Source organism: Dryas octopetala, chromosome 6 (assembly GCF_963921425.1).
Source record: "Dryas octopetala chromosome 6, drDryOcto1.1, whole genome shotgun sequence".
Taxonomy (NCBI): Eukaryota; Viridiplantae; Streptophyta; class Magnoliopsida; order Rosales; family Rosaceae; genus Dryas; species Dryas octopetala.
Window position 1 is genome coordinate 15,289,698 of NC_141371.1, and position 21,640 is coordinate 15,311,337.

At 36.6% G+C, this 21,640-nt stretch overlaps 2 protein-coding genes across 4 annotated transcripts; one reads left to right on the forward strand and one right to left on the reverse strand.

Moving 5' to 3' along the window:
* Positions 1-301: 301 nt before the first annotated feature.
* Positions 302-4,837, forward strand: LOC147282741 (transcription factor MYBC1-like). 2 transcript variants are annotated; one of them, XM_086248978.1, is made up of 3 exons: positions 302-1,733; positions 3,890-3,919; positions 4,578-4,837. In XM_086248978.1, the coding sequence occupies exon 1, from the start codon at positions 789-791 to the stop codon at positions 1,725-1,727; it is 939 nt and encodes a 312-aa protein (XP_086105104.1). In that variant the 5' UTR covers positions 302-788; the 3' UTR covers positions 1,728-1,733; positions 3,890-3,919; positions 4,578-4,837. The 2 variants fall into 2 exon arrangements, with proteins under 2 accessions (XP_086105104.1, XP_086105105.1); XM_086248979.1 differs by lacking the exon at positions 3,890-3,919 and having other exon boundaries at positions 4,578-4,834.
* A 6,861-nt stretch (positions 4,838-11,698) lies between these two features.
* LOC147282742 (uncharacterized) lies at positions 11,699-17,410 on the reverse strand. 2 transcript variants are annotated; one of them, XR_015122914.1, is made up of 5 exons: positions 17,071-17,410; positions 14,528-15,152; positions 13,745-14,021; positions 11,912-12,036; positions 11,699-11,853 (listed from the first exon to the last, which is right to left on the reverse strand). XR_015122914.1 is itself a non-coding variant. In XM_086248056.1 (4 exons), exons 1-4 carry the CDS (start codon positions 17,195-17,197, stop codon positions 11,986-11,988), a joined length of 1,080 nt encoding a protein of 359 aa, XP_086104182.1. In that variant the 5' UTR covers positions 17,198-17,410; the 3' UTR covers positions 11,699-11,985. The 2 variants fall into 2 exon arrangements, 1 of the variants encoding a protein (XP_086104182.1); XM_086248056.1 differs by having other exon boundaries at positions 11,699-12,036.
* Between the last annotated feature and the right edge of the window lie 4,230 nt (positions 17,411-21,640).

The following is a 21,640-nucleotide window of genomic DNA, read 5'->3' on the forward strand; positions in this document are numbered from 1 at the left end:
ACGCCCCATCAAGTCAGGTACTGGTTTATGCAGAATGCAGATGGAGTCAAATCTCAAATGTTGCCTGCAGTGTACAGAGGCAGAGCACCTGGGAAGTGAGATGTGAGAACTGAGAAGTGAGAACATTCATGTTGCAATGACAGACAGGAGTGGAGAGCGTGCTGCAGACGCGCTACAACAAACAGGGGGATGAAAACAAAGAATAAAAAATAATAAAAAATCTATAGATCTTGTTGTAACACTCACTCTCAAGCATGAGACCCCCAAATCCCGGAAAATAAAAATAAAAATAAAATCTCCCATAAAAATCATCATAAATAAAAAAAGAAAGAAAAGCATCATCAGCATTCAACAACAACAAACAACAAACAGTACCACCCATAACATAACATAACAAAAGCTGAAAAGAAGAAAACAAGATCCACCTCGAACCTCTCTCCTCACTCCTCACCTATCTATCCATCTATCCATCTATCCATCACCTCCCAACATTCAACAGTATAATTCCTTCACAACAACAACCACCATCGCCAATATGCTCTCCACCAAGGTACAGTGTACACCCACCCTTTCTCTCTCTCTTAATTTTCTCTCTTGTTTTCTCTAGCAGAGCAGACTAGCAAGTACGAAATAGGCAAGCAATCAAATCCCATCTTGGTTTGCTTTCTTTTTTGTTGTTGGGTTGGTATTTATTATTCCCAAATCACACACCTGGCCTAAGGAATCTCAGACCTTCCAAAATTAGCTCCCAAAATAGTGAATTGGGTCAGTCTTAGATTTGAGAAATAATGAGGGAAGAAGACTCCAATTGGTTCTCAAGGTGGGAAGAAGAGCTCCCATCTCCTGAGGAGCTCATGCCCTTATCCCAAACCCTAATAACTCCTGATCTTGCAATAGCCTTTGACATCAGAAACCCCAACACCACCACCACCACCACTACCAGCCCACAACACCAGCAGGGGGCCCCACCTCCACCACCACCCCCTCCTACTTCCAATTCTCTGCCCCCCGCCACCCCCACCCAGCCCAGCTCGGCGGATTTCGCGGATTCCGCCGAGCTGGGCTCCGGGGCCGCCGGAGAGGAGCCTGCCCGCACCCTAAAGCGACCCCGCCTGGTGTGGACCCCACAACTCCACAAGCGCTTTGTGGACGCTGTGGCGCACTTGGGGATCAAGAATGCCGTCCCCAAGACCATAATGCAGCTGATGAGTGTGGACGGCTTGACCAGGGAGAATGTCGCCAGCCATTTGCAGAAGTACCGTCTTTATCTCAAGCGTATGCAGGGATTATCTGGTGGGAGTGGTGGCGGCGGTGGCGGTGGCGGAGGCTTGGCGGCTTCCGCTGATCCCGCCACCGACCATTTGTTTGCCAGCTCGCCAGTTCCACCACATTTCTTGCACCCGGGACGGCCCAATTCGGACCATTTCTTGCCGTTTGTGCCAGTGGCTCTGCAGCAGCATCACCATCACCAGCAGCAGATGGCAGCAGCTGCGGCGGTGGCAGCCCATCCGCAGCTGCAGCCTCAGTATCACAGGCAGGTGGGGCATTTCGGGTCTCCCCCAAATGGGCAATTCGAGCATCCATTCCTGGCCAGGCAGTCACAGCCAGTTCATAGGATGGGAGCACCAGTGCACAATCCAGTGCCAGGATATGTAGAAGACTTGGAATCAGCTAATGCAAGTGGTGGGAGGAAAGTTCTTACTCTATTTCCAACTGGGGATGATTGAATTTGGGTAATTGTTATCAGTTTTTTTAAACTTGCTTTTAGTTCAATTTAATTTCTGGGTCTTCTGAAATTGGTGTCTGGTCGTACTTGTTAAAGGTTTGATTCAGGATCTTAGATTTCCTTGTTGTGTTAGTGGATCTTAGTAACCTTAGTTGGTGGTCATTTCTAGTGGGCTTCAAATGAGATCTGAAATCCATCTCCAGGTCCAGAATCTCAGATTATTATGCATTTTTTGCCAATTGGATCTGCTTCACTGCCCTTTATGAGTATTAAGGGTCATCTGTAGTGTTGATTTCTGGTGTCCTCTTCTCTGGACTTCTACTTGTGTAATTAGATTGCTGGTAGTAGTCTATATCTCCCATGTCAGCTTCTGGTGACGGATATTGATCGTGATGTCACTCAGGCGACAGCAACATTTTCAAGCTCTTCTTTGGCAAAAATCGTAGTGCTATCATGATAATGGATCAATCTGGATTTCATAGAGTTCATTTATCCCATGTTCTATGGGGAATCTACTGGGTTTTCTTTCAATTCAGAGTCTTCTTGCTGGGGAGGTTTTCCCATTGGTATTGCTGGTAGGAGTGGAAGAAGCAACAATTGACTAATTCCGAGCTGGCAGATGAGGCTAAATAATGCTGGCAAATGCTACTTATGTTCTCTAGATATCTAAAGATGCAGTTGGTAATTGTGGGCTTATCAAGGAATCTCTTCTCTGTAAGAATTATGCCATGTATCTCTTAGTTTAGTGCCATGTAGAGGTAAGTTGTACTTGTTGTACATTGTGTGACTCTGTAGACAACTTAAACCCCTGATGTTAGGGGATTTGTTAAAACAGTTCTGATATTTTAGAACGTTATCTGAATGCTACATGACCTTTGAACTATCTTTCTTTTCTGAAATTTCTTAGTTGGTGCCTTGATCTATTTATATAGCACATATCTTCTTTCATGTTGCATCGAATAAGGCACTCAGAAATTCACTGTCATTTAAGGATTTATGAACTGGGATATTAGTTTTGTTGTAGATTGTTCAGTCTTTCTTACTCACTGTTAAAATGCAGACCATTTTAAAGAATGAGGGAATTGAAGAACACTTAGTTTCAATTTATTCTTGCTTGTTCATCAAGGTTGATAAACATGTGAGAGTCCCATTAAGCTACTACATGGTCCTTGTATGAACTACAGTGATTTTTTATTTTTTTTAATGAAAATGCAGTGACTTAAAAATTAGATATTATGAGTGGCCAAAAAAAAAATAGATATTATGCAAACGATACGGAATGGCATTTATAGGCAGAAATATAGCATAGACCCCCTTTTAAATCGAAATCTTGATAAAATAATGAGTAGAGTTAACGCTTTATCACATAATTCCTCTGTTTTAATTGAAGGTTCAAAAACTTCATAACTATCTGGAATTTCAGTATGTTGTTATTAGATTTGAAAGATGACGATTATATGTCCCTCAAATTCTTGTAGCTGAATGGGGAAAGTAGATAGTCTGTGTTTTACTCGTAATTTTCTGTTAGATTTGAAATGTTAGATGTTGGTCATAGTTTTCAGTTTCTATTTTCTTGAATTCCTCAAAGGTTTGCATTATGCTTCTTTGTCACCTCCTTTCTCACCAGTCATAGTTATGACTTACCTCCAGCTTCTAAGTTGATATTATTGTTAAGCATAGAATGAAGAGAATCTATGTTGTAGCTTCTAAGTTGATATTATTGTTAAGCATAGAATGAAGAGAAGAGATGTTATCTTGTAATTACTGTACATTATGTGCGGCTTATGTGTATCCTATCTGCCTATCAGGGTGTTGATAGAAGGCTTTTCTGAGTGTAAGTTCTTGATCCCAGTTTATCACACACAACCTTTCTTACTGTTAATTCTCTTGCCTGAATATTCTTTTGACATCCGGAGAGAAATCTTTTAGATGGTCCATTCAAGGGTTGTTTGACCTTACAAGACTTTGTTTACAGTGGACGTTAGCCTCTTCAGCTCAATTGAACTTTTAACTTTAATACTGTATGTTTTATTTTAGACTGTTGGAATGAACAATTAGTCTGCTTCTGTTATTACCAAGAAGTAAAACAGATGCAATCTCACAAAGAAAGTCTGAACCTCGATTATGTATTGAAGCCTAACATTACATTTGATGAAATTTCAGCTGAAGTTCTATGTGGTTGCAAATCTGGAGGTAAAGTGCATCTAAGGCCATCTTTTAAAGCCCATATCTATATATATCTTCGCAGGATATTGTGAATAATTCAGAATTTCATTTTATTTTAGTTAGATTTTACAAACTGTTGTGCCTCATGATTCATTAGATTGTTAAACCAAATGTGACAATAAGGAGATTCCTTACCTATAATATAAATAAGGAGATTATATGAAGTCTCTGAGAAGTTAGATTGTTTAAACTGTTGGCTATATTAATTTTGATCTATCAGGTATCTAATTATGTGTCATTCTTTCTGATGTACCACACTAGAGCCTTTTGTTTGCTTTAACATGGGAACTATATTTGAAACTAGCTTCTAGTTCTCTCTGATAACCAAGCAATACTAGGAAATGATAGGATAGGACGCCTAGAATGTTTCAGTGTGTTGCAGTTGGAGCAAATGTGGTGACATTTCACATCCTCTTTTCTTTTTGGATTCCATTTGTAGTGCGAATTTATATGCTATACATTCATTTTCTATAGCCTAATTGACCAATCTAAACCCTAAGAATATAGTGGGAACTTGTCAGTATCAAGGTTAAAAAAGTGACTGAATGCCATATGGGTGCACACTCTTGAATTTTCCTTGTTTTCTTATTATTTTTTTTTTTTTTTTTTTTTTTTTTTTGTGAAGGGATTCGAACTTGGGACTTCTCTTAATATTGGGGAGAGAAATATCACTCTCTTAATATGGAGAGAGAAATATCACTTGCCTAACATTCGGGAGAGAAATACCATCCGATTAATAGTTGGTTTTCCTTACTACTTATTGAGCCAACCATGAAAAGTTCATTGGGGCATTTGTTAATGGAAATCATAGTTTTCCAAGATTGGGAACTAGTTTCTTCACTCTGTACGGTACCCTTCTGCTTAATGTGATGCTTTCCTCTCCTTTGTATGCTACAACTTCGATGCGTGCATTAAAGCTCCAAACTGGAAAGTGGAAATGGATTATATGCTATGCACGTTTTTGTTTGCTCCAGTCCTAATCTTATATTTAATCTCGCACACCATGCAAAGGTGTTATGAATTCATCACTTTTTAATTCATTACCTTTATATAATATACAACTAAGATTAAAAATTAAGTAAAACAAAAAAATAAAAACATAGTATAGGATTTGAATGTATTAAAATCGCTTTGTTCTTTCAACAAATCACTCATTGGTCTGATGATGATAATTGACTTTTGGCTGATCATGGACAGATAATATGACATGTTATATTGTGAAATTATAAATTAGAACAACATGTTTTTAAATAATTTTACATAATTAACAATTTTGTTCATAGCCGAGTCATATATCAAACTATTTATTGCATCGTTATATTAAAACACACGACAGCATGCCCAACATGTAGCATATCTCTCTTGCCATGAGGGGATAGTACATATCAATGCTTGTGGAAATGAAATATAAAATAATGAAAGATCATGGATCCAAATTTGAGAGGGCATGTGTCACTTGGCGCTCCTCCCAAGTTTCTCAAGATTTTGTATATCCAAAGGCATTAATGGGTATTTAATAATTGCTAATATCCAAAGGTTTGAACTAATTACATTAATTTGGCAGATGCCAGCCAACACAGCTTGAGAGTCACAAGCAGGTGGAAGACACCCTGGATGTCACCACATAAGTGAGATGCTAAAGAGAAATTATAGTAAACTAAAGATTCCCTTGTGCAGAAATATTAGATTTTTCATGCTATTAAAAAAATATTAGAAAAATATTATTAGGCTTTTCATCTCCATCTAGTAGTAGTGTAGTACTTGTCATTTGTCAAGTGCAAGACAGGATACACCTTCTGAGTTATGGCTGAAATAAAATAACCCCACACTCCGTCACATGGTATTGTTTCATAATATCTAATTTAAGATAATAGATTGCTTAATTGTTCTATTATTAGGGAGCTTGTCTCATTTCTTTTTCAAATCAAAGCAATCATGCAAACACTAATGCATAATGCATTAGATCCCATTAGAACTCTGCAATTAAACTTGTCTGAGCAAGGATAGTACTATGATTGGTGGGGCTTCTTAGGAAGTACTCATGTTGCCCCCTCTATCTTTCCTACAAATAAATTACCCATATATATTTTTCTCTTCATTTTAAGTTTTTAACCCAAAAAGAATGCATTTTGAGCTTTGGTTGCGCTAGACTATGATGAGAGTTGCAACTGACTTGTGTGAGTTGGATAAATCAAATTCATCTATCACTGACTATGGAGTTGGATAAATGAGTTTGATATTTTGAGTTGGATAAACCCTGCCAACCATAAAAACACAAATTTCATCAAACTATGGACTCTACTACTATAAGGTCATGTCCCTTCGACCTCAAAAATAGGAGCACTATCTACCAACGGCTAGTGAACTAGATTTTCTCGAACTACATAGGGAAATTCATGGAAGTCTATGTCGATGACATGCTCATCAAGCCCCCCCGAGTAGAAGATCATATCCAACGAATTCAGAAATGTTCTTCATTCTAAAGAAATACCAAATGTGGCTCAACCCAGCCAAATGCATTTTTAGCTCCCAATCAGGCAAATTCCTTGGCTGTCATCAGCTAGCGAGGAATCAAGGTCAATCCCAACAAGATTCAAGCATTGATTGACATGAAACCTCTCCACACACAAAAAGAAATCCAAAGTTTAACTGGCTGGGTGGCAACCCTTACAAGATTCATCTCTAGGACCACCAATCGATGTGCACATTCCTTTAAAACCTTGAAATTAAGGACAAAACTAATTGACTGGACTCTTGCATGCCAACAACTCTTTGATGATATAAAGGATTACATGGGACAAGCACCATTCTTCTCTAAGCCCCACACAGGCTAAATCTCTTCGTCTACCTCTCGGTCCCTATGAGCGCTCTCAGCTCCATTCTCATGAGCCAAGAAGATAAGGTCGAGCTGCAAGTTTTTTATTACCAGTCGAGCAATCCAAGGCCCAGAAACCTGATACTTGGAAATTGAAAAGTTGGCGCTCGCCCTCATCACCTTAACCTAAAAGCTCCGACCATACTTCTAAGCACACCCTATCATCGTGCTCATCAATCAGCCCCTATGACAAGTGTTACAAAACCCAACATCTCTGGTCGACTGGTAAAATGGTCCATTGAACTTGATGAGTTAGACGTATCCTACCTCCCCCGACCAACTATCAAAGGGCAGGCAATCACTAACTTCATCTCCAAGTTTACCTATCCAATAGATACAGACCGCAAGATCCCACACACCCTAGCACTAAACCAACCCTACCAACCATACAATTAAACCTCTTCATCTAGACTTTACATATAGACGTTTAATCCTATAAGGTCGGCAGCGGTGCCAACTTAGTGCTTCAATCAACCAAAAATATGGTGACCGAATACGCCCTTCGATTATGATTTAAAGATTCCAACAACGAAAGCCGAGTACAAGGCACTCATTGGCGGTATCCACCTCACTAAACATCATGGAGACAACTAACATCAAGCTTAACATCTACAACTTCATCTGAGGGAACATCATATGTCGATTCAGCATCCTCCATGTCCTCATCCTTGACAACGGGAAACAATTTGACAACAAAAAGTTCTGAAAATTATGCATATATCATGAAATCCACCTCATTTTTGCCTCGTTGCCCACGTGTAGGCCAATGGTCAAGTGAAGGCCATTAACAAGGTCATAAAGAGAACCCTCAAAACACAGCTAGAACAAAATAAAGGTTAGTGGGCCGACATACTACCTGAAGTCCTTTGGTCCAATTGCACCACCAAGTGCAATTCCACTAGTGAAACCTCATTCTTTTGGCATTCTCCTTTGGTCTGACCTCGCCAATTGACACTGGGGGACTAGGTCATGCGCAAGGTGACTACAGACACTGTGGGACCATGAATATATTTGCATGGGACCTTGAGGAAAAAAAATGAAGTTTTTGGAATCAAGATTCAAAGTATACAACCAGTCATCTAAGTACGGGTGGAATAGCTCATTGTGGAGGGTGCAGAACGTGGCAGGGGCATTGGTGAGTCCAAAAGGCATAACCAAATCAAACACCCCTTTATTAGTAAGGTTGTTTGCTTGTCAAAAAGATTGTCTTTGGCTCGTCTCCTTCCGCGATATGTATTTGGTAGTAGCCCAACTGTAGATCCAACTTCGAGAAGTATCTTGCGCTTACTGATTAAGGCGAAGAAGTCTGCAATTAAAGTGGATACTTATTCTTGATGGTTAGGTTACCTTGTTGAGTGCCCGATAATCAATGCACAAGGCTACCACTTCTTCTAGAATAAACAAAACAGGGGCTCCCCTTAGGGAAATCTGCCTTGAAGGCTGGAATATAAATAGACCTCAATGATTTCCTGAATTTTTTCATGAGCTCAACCAAACCCCTTAAACTAATTGATGCTAGTTGGGGGGGCCATATGCTAAATCCAGACCCAGTCTAAGTAAAAAGGGGTTTGGCTCCAAGCTCCAACTCGATATTGTGGTAGACGGTCCCTCCTAGGGGGCACTTGGCAACAACTCACTCGTGGGGCATGATATCCCAAAATTTCTCAAGTACTTGCTACATTTCCTGAGAAAGAAGTCATCTTGGTATTGGATCCGCTCTTCTATTAGCATGAACATTAATTAGATTCTATTTGTCTTCTTTATTCTTAAGGGAACCCCCCACCAAAACCATTCTTAAGACCACCAAGCCTTCTCGAATGAGTTCTACTATTGAAGCTTTCAACGTACACCCAGGGACAAATCTTTCACTCACTAAGAAGTGAAACCCTGGGACCTCTCCTTATGTAGAATAGGTCCATGGAAAATGATAAAAAATTATAGGACATTTGATGTTGGGTAATCATACAACATAGAAAATAAGACCCATGGTTATAATGATAAGATGAGGTAGGCACCTATGTTTAAGTAAATCTAAGGGGATCTATAGATAAAATGCATTCACCGATGACAAACAAAGGAACCAGAGGTATAAGACACCATACATTTGAATGACCCATTAAACATAGAACAAAGGATAATCACCCATATAACCATTTAGAGGGGCCAGATGCATTTGGGTTTGTACCCAAAACCCGCGAAGGTATTTCCTCACAACCACATTATGTGTGTGCCACTTGTTATCTAAAGTAATAATGGTTAACTACAGTTAACTCTTTAAGATTAATACTTTAAAATATTATTACGAGAGAGAAAAAGGATTTAAGAACAAGAAAAAAAAAACTCATTAACTCCCACCGAATCTACAAAACCCCGGCCATCTTTTCGGCGATCCCTCCCTCCAATGTAGGTGACGCCTCCCCCAATCCGATCGATCACCACTCCCATCATCTCTCTTTCTGTCGCTTTCTCTCTCATTTCTTTTTCTCCTTACACTTCTCTCTGTACACCCACAAATTGAAAAAAAAAATAAAAAATTCAAGTCCAAATATTGACATTGGTATGCAGAAGCCAACTTTTGGTTGTGGTTAAGGGCTATGAAAAGTCTATGTGGGGCAGTTGAGTCTTGGCAATATTTGGTTTTGATGGGATCTAGGATGGAGGAGATTTTGGGATTTTAAGAGGCATGATGGGCTGGGTTTGCGGGGAACAATGGGGAGTTTCAAGAATGACTCAAGAGAGAGAGAAAGAGAAGAAAAAAAAAAGACAGAGAGAGAGATAAGAGAGTGGTGACTAGCCGGAGTTGGGGGAGGCATTGCCGGTGTTGGAGGAAGGAACCGCCAAAAAGATGGCCGGGCTAGGGTTTGGGGTTCTATAAATGAGTGGGATTTGATGAGTTTTCTTTGTTTTTTTTTTTTTCTTCTTAAATCCTCTTACTCATAATAAATAATATTTTAATGTATTAATCCTAAAGAGTTAACTGCAGTTAACCATTAGGCTCAATTATATATTTGCCCACAAACTATGACGCCAATTTCAAGTGGGTCCACGAAAGCCTAAAAATTTCAAGCACATCCAAGAAGACTTGAAAACCTTGCAAAATTGACTTCCGTCAAAAAATCCGTCAAAGCTAGTGTTAAGTGCCACGTGGACATTGTTGACATGAATTTTTTTTATGACATGTATGTCATGTGGAAACAAAAGAATAAAAAATTTCATCAAAATATTTTGAAAATATTAAAAATTAAAAACTAAACTACTTAAAAAACCCACAGCCCCACAAACTCATCCCCGCAAATACCCACACCTCCCCCACCCCACCTTCTTCCTCTCCCTCATTCTTCCTCCTCCCTGTCTTTCTGCAACAACACCCAAATGTCAAATAAACCCAGGAAACCTCAGTCTTTTTCTTCGTTTGATCACAACAACAACTTTATGTCGTCTCTGGGTTTTGAGTTCGAGTTCTCTGCAAGCTTCAGGTCAAGTGAGTCGAGTACAACTGAGCCTATGAGCTCAGCTAACGAGCTATTCTTGAACGGGAAGATCTGCCCCATGAAACTATCGACCCACTTGGAGAAGCCTTAGGTTTTGGCTCCGTTGCTGGATCACAAGCCTAAAAACGAAAAAAATGAAGTAGAGCTTGGTATTGAGCCTATGAGCGGCAGAGATATGAGAATGCGTGATAAGTCTTTACACAGAAGAACGAGATCTATGTCGCCTCTAAGAAGTGAGCACTTTGATTGGACCCCCACCCCCACCCCCACCCCCTCCCCCTCCTTCTCCTTCTTCCGCCTCCCCAACTTTCTACAACTAAAGCCCAAGTCCTTGGAAGCTTCCCTAGGTGCTTCTTTTCATCCACTCTAAATCAACCAATCAAACCCACAAACCTAATCAACCATTAATTCTTGATAATTTAAAAATTATCAAGAATTAATGGTTGAGTCGATTCACCGTGTACGGTCCAATGGATGATCCATGGACATCAATGGAACCAGCAAAATAAGAGCAATCATCCGCGACCAAAGTCGGGTTGCGATGTCGCCCAAGCACAGACATCACCTGCGAGTCACCGTCGGCTTTTCTTTAAAACTGCCGATACGGCAGTCGGCTAGAAAATTGGAGCACACCATCGTGCTCAGGACAACGAGAGGAAGAAGACCCAGGTGGTTCCAAGCCTTATCGTCGCCAGAATTAGAAAAACTCGAGAGCAAGATTTTCAGGTCTGTGGGTTTCGATCCAATGTTTGTTTGAGTTTTTTGAGTGAGTGATGGGCATAAGGAGGAAAAGAAAGGAAAGAAGGAGAGATCGATGATGGTCTTGCTGGCCATTGCCGCCAAACGACGGCTATGCGAAGATAGAGGCCTTCGGGAAGGGAGGAGAGAAGAAAGAGAAAGGAGAGAGGAGAAGTAGAAAGAAAGAAAGGGAAAGAAAGAGAAGAAAGGAAGGGAAAAATTGTTTTGATGAATTTTTTTATTAATTTTTTTCCACATGGCATACATGTCAATAAAAAATACACGACAGCATTGTCCTCGCTGGCAGTTAACGCCAATCACCTGATGTAGTTGAGAATTTCGTGATTTTCGGGAGTTCGTGGATGCGCTTAAAATTTTTAAGCTTTTGTGGACCCACTTGAAATTGGCGTCATAACTCGTGGGCAAATATGTAATTAAGCCTAACCATTATTACTATAGATGACAGGTGGCACACATAACGTGGCGGTGATATTCACCACTAAATGGTGGTGAGCAAATTTGCTCTCCACCCCATGTGACTTGATTTCCTCCAAGTAAAGGTCAACGAATTAAAGATCAAGATGGAATCTCTTTAGATAAAGGCAGGCTACCAATTTTTTGCACATCTTAACCACAACCTAATTAAAAATGAAGGGGAAATATAACCTCTAAGAGGGGCCAATTGCATAAGTATAAATTTACTACAAAAGGCAATGCTCCGCAGCTGCGGTCCAATAGAGTAATAGCATTACAATACTTGTAGCTAATATATAAAGATCAAAAAAGTAAACACGACCACAAGCTAGTAATGGAACAAAGGTTTTGTAACATTTAAAAGTCTCAAACAATGGCCTAACTCTAAAGGAAATCCTAGAAGAATAAAGAATTCTGCGTTGAGCTCAGTTATTAAATCCCCGCCTAATTGTAATTCAATGGTTTTGTGAATAGTCAAAGCTCAGGGGTTGCTGACAGAATGGAGCCTGCAAAACAAGACAGCAAAGAGTAGATTAAGCAGACACACATACATAAGTTATTTAAGGAAAGCACGGTTCCTTGATCAACTACAGTTGCAAGTAACACACATAATATACATTTCTTTATAAAATTTATAACCACACTACAAAGGATTTCAATCCATGAATACACAGCATATACATACAAGAGTAGACCAGGTTTATAATCGTCATTGGCCAAAAAATTAAAGGTTTATAATCTTCAAATAAATGTTGAATTTGTTGTTAGTTTTCATGCCTTTGGTAAAAGCTGTCTTTCTAGTTAGCAAAGCCTTGGGCAACATCTTCAATTACTTTTTGGCAATGGTTTCAAAAGCAAAAGGCGCTTTACTACCGGTGAGGACAGGCATAAGCCTCAACAAATTGGGGCGTAGACATTTTTTAGGACTCAAATTTTTGCAAGCAACCTATGTAGAAAAATTTGAAGAAAGAACTAATCAGAAATTCCAATTTATCATTAACACAATACAACAAAAAATATATATATACATATATATACTTGAAATAATTTATTCTCAATAAAATGCTTTCTACTAATTTGTCAAAATCAGAACTATTAGCGACACATATAGGCCATAAGCAAATGGACTTATTTTTGTCTTTTCCATAGATTGTAGACAAGCTCGAACTTTACTTAGGAACAACAATTACAAGACGAGCTAGTTTTAAGGCCTCACAACTTGGGCAGACTGCACTGAGTTGAGGACCAAACCCAAATATAAGTACCAACTAGAAACTGGTAAACACTCTGTCTATAACATACATGGGTTAGAACATACTCAACCATGGCAATGGATGTAAAAGGACAATTAGGCAATTGGGGTTTCTGTACTAGAAACCTATCCACTGAAGGTTTGGTCCTGAACCTCCACTGAAGTGTAGCATAGAAAGGAAACTTCTTGCTAAAATAAGTCAGTTATAAATAGTATAAAGAGTTGAAATAGGTATATGATCGAACTGCCACTGCACTATGGCATTAGGGTACATTTTGAGAATGACAATAGGCCTGGAATGATTGAGGAATTTTGAGTACATTTGAAAATAATATTCAGACCAAAAAAAAAAATCAAAGTATTCAATGCTGCAATATCCCTGTAGTGTACACCTCAGGGATACAGGCATGAGGCTTACACCTTTCTACAACAGAGGTGTTCACCTATACAAAAAGGCATAAGCCATTTTAGACTTCCACCAAACAGAAATACAAGCCAGGCATTTTTTATTGCCTTGGCCTGAGGTGCACCCTCAGAGTTGCCTTTGAGAACACTTCTTTTCAAGAGACACAAGAAAAATGTACCATTTTACAGAACATTCTTTCCTTCTGAAATCCACAAGTATGAATTATTGTGACAGTAAAGATATTATTTACATATCCATACCAACGACAATTCCAAGTGTTTTATGTTTGCCAACTACTTCAAAGAGAAATTATTGAAACTTCAAGACACATAATCTTTGTGCACATTTAACTATACGTTTCAGACAAAAAGTCAAAAAAATGTAACAGTCAAAAGTCCCCAAAAAAAAAAAAAAAAAAGCTATACAGAAGCAAGCAAATCTTTCAGTGCAACCACACTTTCAAAATTTAACAGTGAAGCATTCTATAATTCACAACAATCAACTTGCTGGGTTTTTATTTTAACAGAATAAGCATATCCAAGGAACTGTTGCTTACCTGGATAACAGCTTGTCGAAACTGATCATATGAATGTGCATACATCATTGTAGCACTAGGCCACTGCATGTATGTAGCATCTCTAGAAGTCTGATTCAATCCCAGGGCACAGAAAGGGTTCATGGCTGGGCTTGAAGGAGGCCCATAGCTAATTGGAGTTTGAGTCCTTGGCATCTGAGAGAAAACAGCATCGTACTGCAAAAACTGAGGTTGAACCTTTTGCATATTGAAAGGTGCCAAGTTAAACCTTTGATTGGTAGGAAGACTCCTAACATACCTGTACCGGTAATGCATGTAATTAGATTTGATCAGTTAATAAAATCGTTTTTGTTTCCTAACACGGATATGTAAATATCATTTTGCCCACACTAATAATACATATGCATGTTTGTATGTCATAGCAAAGAGTTGCACAAAGAAAAGATATGAGAACATGTCCATGTAGGGCAGCTGGCATTATAAGAGTAAAACATTCAAAAATTATCTAAAACAAAGAGAGGAAAGGAAAAAGAGAAAGACATCAAAGAATAAGTTGAAGTTAATTCTTGATTGCACACACACATGGATCATTTCTAAAATAATCTAGAAAGGCGAACCATAAACAGAGATGACAATTAAAAAAAGCAGACCCTGACACCCAGAATTGCAATGCAAGCATGCACGCTTATTTGTCAGTAAGTATAGCGGTAAAAGTAGTATCCTTATTACGTACGTAGGTAGAAATCATCTCTATCGTTCCCTCATCCCAACTTTGATATGATAGATGTACCCTTATGGAATTACCTGTCATAACTCCGATCATAATCTGGGTCAGTACGATCTTTTTCCCTATCCCTGAAAATGGCAACTCGAGATGAAGTGCCAAGATCCTTTATGTTAAAATTCTTTTCTGGGTCAATCATAGAGTTCCTGAAACTTTCATTCTCATCCCTGCTCAAAGATGCATTTTTCCCATCTATCGGAGCCTGAAACAATGTATCACCTGAGTCAGAACTGCTAGGACTGCTAAAGATGCGAGCCCGTGCCCTATCGTACTCCTCCTTCCTCTCTTCCACACTTCTCACAGGACTTCGTTTGATCCCAGCTCCATTAGTTCCATTCATATTAGTTTTATTAGGCCTAGGCCTAATGACAAGTTTAATCTGCTCAGGTTTATCGTTTTCCGACTGCTTCGCAGGTATTTCAGATAACTGAACTGCTGGGTATCCGCTTTCTTCTGTTTTCCTCACCAAAATTCTATTTCCTTGACCATCTAAACCACTATCCTGAACCATAGTCTGCAAACCATAGTGTTGAGAAACACGGTGTGCAGCAAGTCGAAGGTAGGAGGTAGGGAAATGTTGGAACTCAAATTGCTGCTGATCAGGAAAATGCAGAAACCTCTGGATATCAAGTTCCATTCGCAAAACTGAAAAGAAAACACATAGAGCACTTTAGAAAATAAAATAAAATAACCAAATCATTTGAAAAAGACTGTCACCATATAAACTATGATGCAACTGAATAAAAAAGCATGCAGGTTGAGACAAAGTAAACTAGTCAATTACACAAAATTTAACCACCATAATAACAAGAAACCAAAAAACTTAAGATCACCACATTTCCATACAGTTCTCCAACTCAAAACAATGTAGAAAGTCTACCATTTTGTAAGAAAAAAAGGCTCTAAACTTAAGATCAATGCTTTGCCAGTCAGTCCACCAATTGCCATTCAGTCTACTAAAAGCATTATTCCTCAAAAATTTAAACTTGAGAGAGGTATCCCTATAAACCTTTATTCACTATCTTAAATACTTTCCTCTCCCATTTATCATCTTCTTCACAGTTGACGGAAAGATTTCCTGGCCCATAAAAAGGCTTGCTATAACAAACAAGGTATCCATTGCATCAACACCCATGCTTTCAGAAAATCCAACTCCACAAAAGCACCAACTCAGTAAAAAGCTCGACAAAAGCACAAAATTGATTTAACCCAAGTTCTGAAGAACTGATACTTTAGGCAAAAACATTCAATTGTTCATTATCTCGATCACATTGCTAAAAAAATTTCCAAATGAACCTAACATTATTTTTATTGTGGCAAGGTGATACAAGATAATGAACAACTGAATGTTACAGTCTAATATACGGAGATTCAGTATCAAACGCAAAAATTATTCCGCTGTGAACCCAGTTCTTTTCATGTATGGAACAATTAGAAACCCAATATTTAAGGATCCAGTCTACTTTTTTTGTACATTTGATATTGAGTCTCCATATGTAGACTTTAACTCAGATTTTAATAGTGTAATACTAATAGCGTGTGGAGATTCAGTATCAAATGTACAAATTATTCCGCGGTTGAGACCAGTTATTTTCATGTATGCAATAATAAGAAACCCAATATTAAAGGATCAAGAATACTTAAAAAAAATTAAAAATATAGAAAGAAAAACAGAAATTAGTTTCAAATGTCCAAATAATTACACATGCAATATCAAAGGATCCAGTCCTGCAGGAAAAAAAAAATAATAGTCTTAAGTATTAGAATCTGTTGACAACTTTATAATGTATACACAATGAGATACTACTAATCCCACCAAATAAGGTATAGAGCATTTACGCGATGCTCCTTCAAATTCCTACCAAATAAGGTATAGAGCATTTACGCAATGCTAAGTCAAATTTCCTAACTGAATGCGACCTCCAAATACATGCTTATTTCACTGACAATTTATTCATTTTCTTTCTTGGCTCCTCCTAGTTACCCATTTATGGATAAATTTATAATACATGTATTTGAAGGATATAGGAAATGATAGTGGATTTTCAATAAGCTGATGTACAAAATTACCCGAGGAAAGACTTACCCTCATTTGGGATCCAAACAAAAATATAAAATCAAATAACCTTTGAACTAAGCCTCACTCACCACCTATTCCCTTAGCTAACGTCGAACTATTATTTCCAGAAAGGAATACAGCATGAATCGGACAGATTCAGAATCATATTATGCATACTTATCCTCATTATCTCAGCAACCAAACAAAGGTGAGTACCAAAAACAACCCAGATCTAAGATTACAAACCAAAATTCAACAACTTAATCCAACCCCTAAATCCAATACAATCCGACCAAAGAAACCAAAAAACACAAACAAATAAAAATAAAAACATAAACCCTAAGACCGAAAATTCCTAAATGCAAAACCTAAATTAAAGGGAAAAAAAATAAGAAAACCAACAAAAATGAAAAAACCCATAAACGCAAAGTCAACTCAAACAATAAATTAGAGTTTATAATAAGAAATTTTAGATATTTAAAGAAAAAAGTACAAAATACTGACTGGTGAGACGGTGGCGAGGATTCTGGAGAGCCTCGACCAGAAAAGGGTCGAGGATTGATTCCTTGACCCTGAGCCCCGTGACGTTGACCCCCCCATCAATGGAAGCCGAAGAAGAAGAAGATTCCATGGCTGGGTAAGAGCCCTTTTTTTTCTTTTTTTCTCTCTCTAGAAGCTTCTAATGATTCCTCCTGTTTCTCTCTTCTCCTCTGTTAAGGTCAAAGAGGAAGAAGAGGATTGTAGGTGTTATTGGTCTGAGAGCATTTGGAAAGAGAGGAGAGAGAGAGGAGGGAGAGGAGAAGAAGAAGAAACCCTTTTGGTCTCTAAATTCTAATCCTACCAAAGGAGGAAAGATAAAGAGAGATAATGGGTTTAGATTTATCATTTATATGATGATTATTATTATTCGTCCCAAAACTTTGTCTTTTTATTTTTTATTTTTCTCTTTGTCCTCTCTTCTTACAATCTTGTAATGTGAAAAGACAAAAAAAGTCATCCCAATATCCCAAGGCTGGAATCCTGGGAATTGGATGCATTTACTTTGGTACGGTTTGTTCGGCTAGGGTGGAATTTTCTTCAATAAGAAAAAACTAAATAAATAACATGTTCGGTAAAAAAATTGAAATAAAATATCTCTAGTTTGGGAAAAAATATATAGGGCTTTTTTTGTCCAAAATAAAAAATAGCATGATAAACTGGTCCATTTACCAAAACACATTGATAAGTTGATCTTTTTTCTTATTTTATAATATAGTTAATGGTGGATATTAACTTGGCCAAAAAAAAAAAATGGTGGATATTAACAATTATTCTTTTTAGGGAAAATTAGAGTTTAGTCAATCTAACATTTTTTATTTAACAAAAAACCTTATGATTTGCTTTTCAAATAAAGTTCTTTTTTTTTTAAAAAATAAAACTCTTTCACCATTGTCTTGTCAAAGAAATCTGTTTTTAGTTTTTTATTTTTTTAAGGTATAGGATACGGGTTCACCTTATATCTTTTTAGGGTATAAAATGAGGTTTGTGGAGGCTGCATGTTAAGTTTTAATTCTAATCTAAGAGTTAAAACTTAATATAAAGCCGACAAACCGGGACTTGAGAAGAAGTAAAAATGTACTGCCGAATACTCGAAAATAATTGTCAAGAGCTCGACACCTGGTATGTGTGAAAAATTGAAACTAATGAACCAATATTATGTAATATATAATAGTTACAATATGATTAGACTTTAGTTATAATTTCAAAAGTCATAAGACTTTATTCAGTAAATTGTTAAATTAAAAGACCTAAATAGAAGTTTCCCTTGTTTTTAATTATTTCTCTATTGTTAATGCTCATATTATCTTATTCTCTTATAATCGTAAGCTTGAGACATGTGTCATCGAATTATCAAATTGAATAAGTTGTCATCCTCAAAACCTGTTGATATGTTTAATTTTTGGCATCCACCTATATGTTGTTACAGAAATAACAAAATATATGCTCCTGTTAAAAACTGTTATGTGATATGCTTAAACTATACTTGAAAATCATTATGGGGGAATGCTGAGGTAATCAATGCAGAGGTCATTTTTTAGTATGTATATATATCTGCTAAATACTGAAACTTGATAGAGAACTGCTGAAGATGACTACTGCTAGTAACATATAACTGACTAAGATAACCAAAATCAATAAGTAGCTTAAGAGTAACTTTAACTACTTATTGCTTCCCTTTATGCTCATAGCTAAAATGTCAATGTTCACAGTTTTGCATGCATATTGATGCAAGCTAGTGCTATGTTGATGTATGAATTACAGTCACATGAACCAGTTTTGCACAAAAACATGGGATAATATTCGCGTTACAATATCCATGCCAGTTTTGGGTTCAAAAATTGACTGATATAATACTTTTTGTAGTTCTAATTGCAAAGTTGTTTCTACTGCTAAAAAATCTTTAAAGATTTGGTGTTGAAGGTGAAAAGGGAGTTGTCTGATTCTTACTCCAATTGATTCTTGTAGTAATGGAGAATTTGTAGTAATTTTTGCTAACATTTTACAATGAATTGGCTCATTAGCCTTTTCTAATATTTGCTTGTGAGTTTCCTCACTAGTTGTTCGAGTAGTCTCACAAATCTGTTGAATTCCACTATTATTACCTACATTGGGCTTATTAGTCTCTTGTAGTATAATAATTAATTGCTGGAAATGATGAACTAATAAATCTTGGTTCTTTTCATTTAAGATACAAAAGGTCATTATTAAGTGCTTCAAAACGTTTTTGTAATGTTTGAAAATTAAAATTATAGCTCAAAAATTTTTGCTCAAGTGCTCTAATAAGCTTTTCATGTGCTCTTTTCAAAGATTCTTTTCTTGATTTAGCACTCCAAAAATTATCAAGTAAAACATGTTGTTTTTCAGTAAGGTAGCTGGCTGTTCGGAAACGATATAAAAGATTTCACACAACTTGAACTTTAATACCATTAAAAGAGTAAATAGGTACTCTACTAATGATACTGTTAACTAGTAGTGGTACTTGTAGCATCTCACTTGCTCTGTTATTGTTTTGAACTACCTACTTACATATTGCTACTTGATTGTACTCTGTTAGGAGAGTTTTGAAAAATGAATTTCATACCTATTGTATTGCTTTGGATAGGAGATCTACCAAGAACTTGTCAAATCCTTTAGTATGTTGGAATTTTGTAATACTATCTACAAATGTTATCTATCTTCTAGAAAAAAGTTTGTTAATTTTATTTTTATTATAATGAGAAACAATATTTTGACAATTAGTTCTAATTGTAAATTCACCATTATTAATAAGCAATTGAAATGCTTCTAACGAATTAAGGACTCCTAAAATCTCTAAATTTGTTGAAGGTAATTTTGCTATTTGGTCATTAAATTTTCCTAATGCATATCTACATAATTGCTCTATACTTTGTGGTGATTCTTTACTAGGTCTTTGAAAAAGTATACATACTCATCTCAATGTTAATGCATCTGTTTCTACTATCTTATAATAATTTTTGAACGAAAGTGCGAAAGGTTTAAGCTGTTGTACTTTTTGTTTAATTTGATATACTACTTTAATGTCTTCTGAATTAAAATATTGCTATCATGTTTTGCTTGTTTTATTATGTAATATTGTTATTTTTTTACCTAAGTTAAGAATAAAGTTTCTTGTGTAATTTAGTAATCGTCAAACTGCTTGTAATTGTTTTGTGTTTTCTAATTTATCTGAAAATTTTAAGATTTTTTGTGTTATGAGAGGTTGTAAACTTACTCTTCCTATTTTTATATACAATCCTAAAAATTCTATGTCAGTTTTTTCTAAGACTATTTTGTTTTTTCTAATAATTATGTCATTATCTATATATAAACTCTCTAACAATAACTTTTAAATGCTTGCATATGTCCAAATTTACTTTGGCTATGTACTAAAATATCATCTATATACACACTACAAAATTTATCATATTATTTAAAAATTTGATCCATTTTTCTTTGAGATATGTTGGGTGCATTTTTTAATTCAAAAGGTAAGACAAAGCCATTCAAAATGTCTTTCAGAGCATGTCAATGTTGTCCATTTTTGCTATCTTTATGCATTTTGATCTACCAAAATCATGATTTACAATCAAACTTACTAATATATTTACAATGCTAAATCTTATTTATTAATTGATCCTCATTAGGAATTTTATAGCTAGTTATCCACATAAATATTATCATGAATTAATTAACGTATGATACATGACAAACATTTTATTTAACTACTACTATACCTATTGTTCAAATTTAACACTAAGGAGACCTTTATAAGCATTAGTCACACAGCATATGGTCATACTGTTCATGTCAAATCCTTTCATGAGTCATTTTGCTTTGTTGTCTCTAGGTGAAAAATTTATTAGTTGTCTTTGACTTCAACCATACACTATTTAATAATAAAGAATGTTGAATTAATGGATTGAAGCATTAATATTAGCTTTCCGTGTACCTTTTGAGTTGAGCTTCAGTTTACACACAGAGAGATCGAGAGTAGGTGAAGAGAAAAAAAGTAGTAGAATATTGTCAGAGACTATGGTCGTCCTTTTTGTTTCATAGCAACTTTCGTTTTCAATTTTATAGTTTGTTTGATTTCAATTGCAGATCCATATTTATCTATTTTTTTAGCTTATTTGATTGCATTGAAATCGATTTTTCAGTTCGCAGTTTCAATTTTAGTTCGTAGTTGTAGTTTGCAGTTTGCAGTTTGCAGTTTCAGTTTCAATTCACAGTTTCAGTTTGCAGTTGCAATTGCAGTTTCAGTTTCAGTTCCAGTTCATAGTTTCAATTCATAGTTTCAGTTTTCAGTTGCAGTTTCAGCTTCAATTCATAGTTTCAGTTCACAGTTTCAGTTTGCAGTTTCAGTTTCAATTCACAGTTTCAGTTGAAGTTGAAATCTGAATTGCAGTTTTAGTCTCAGTTTCAATTGTAATTTCATTTATGAAAATTCTCAAATTTGATGTTCTAGTTTGAATTTAAAGTCTCATAATTCTTAAATTATTCATTATTGTAACATTTTCATAAAGGCTTTCTTATT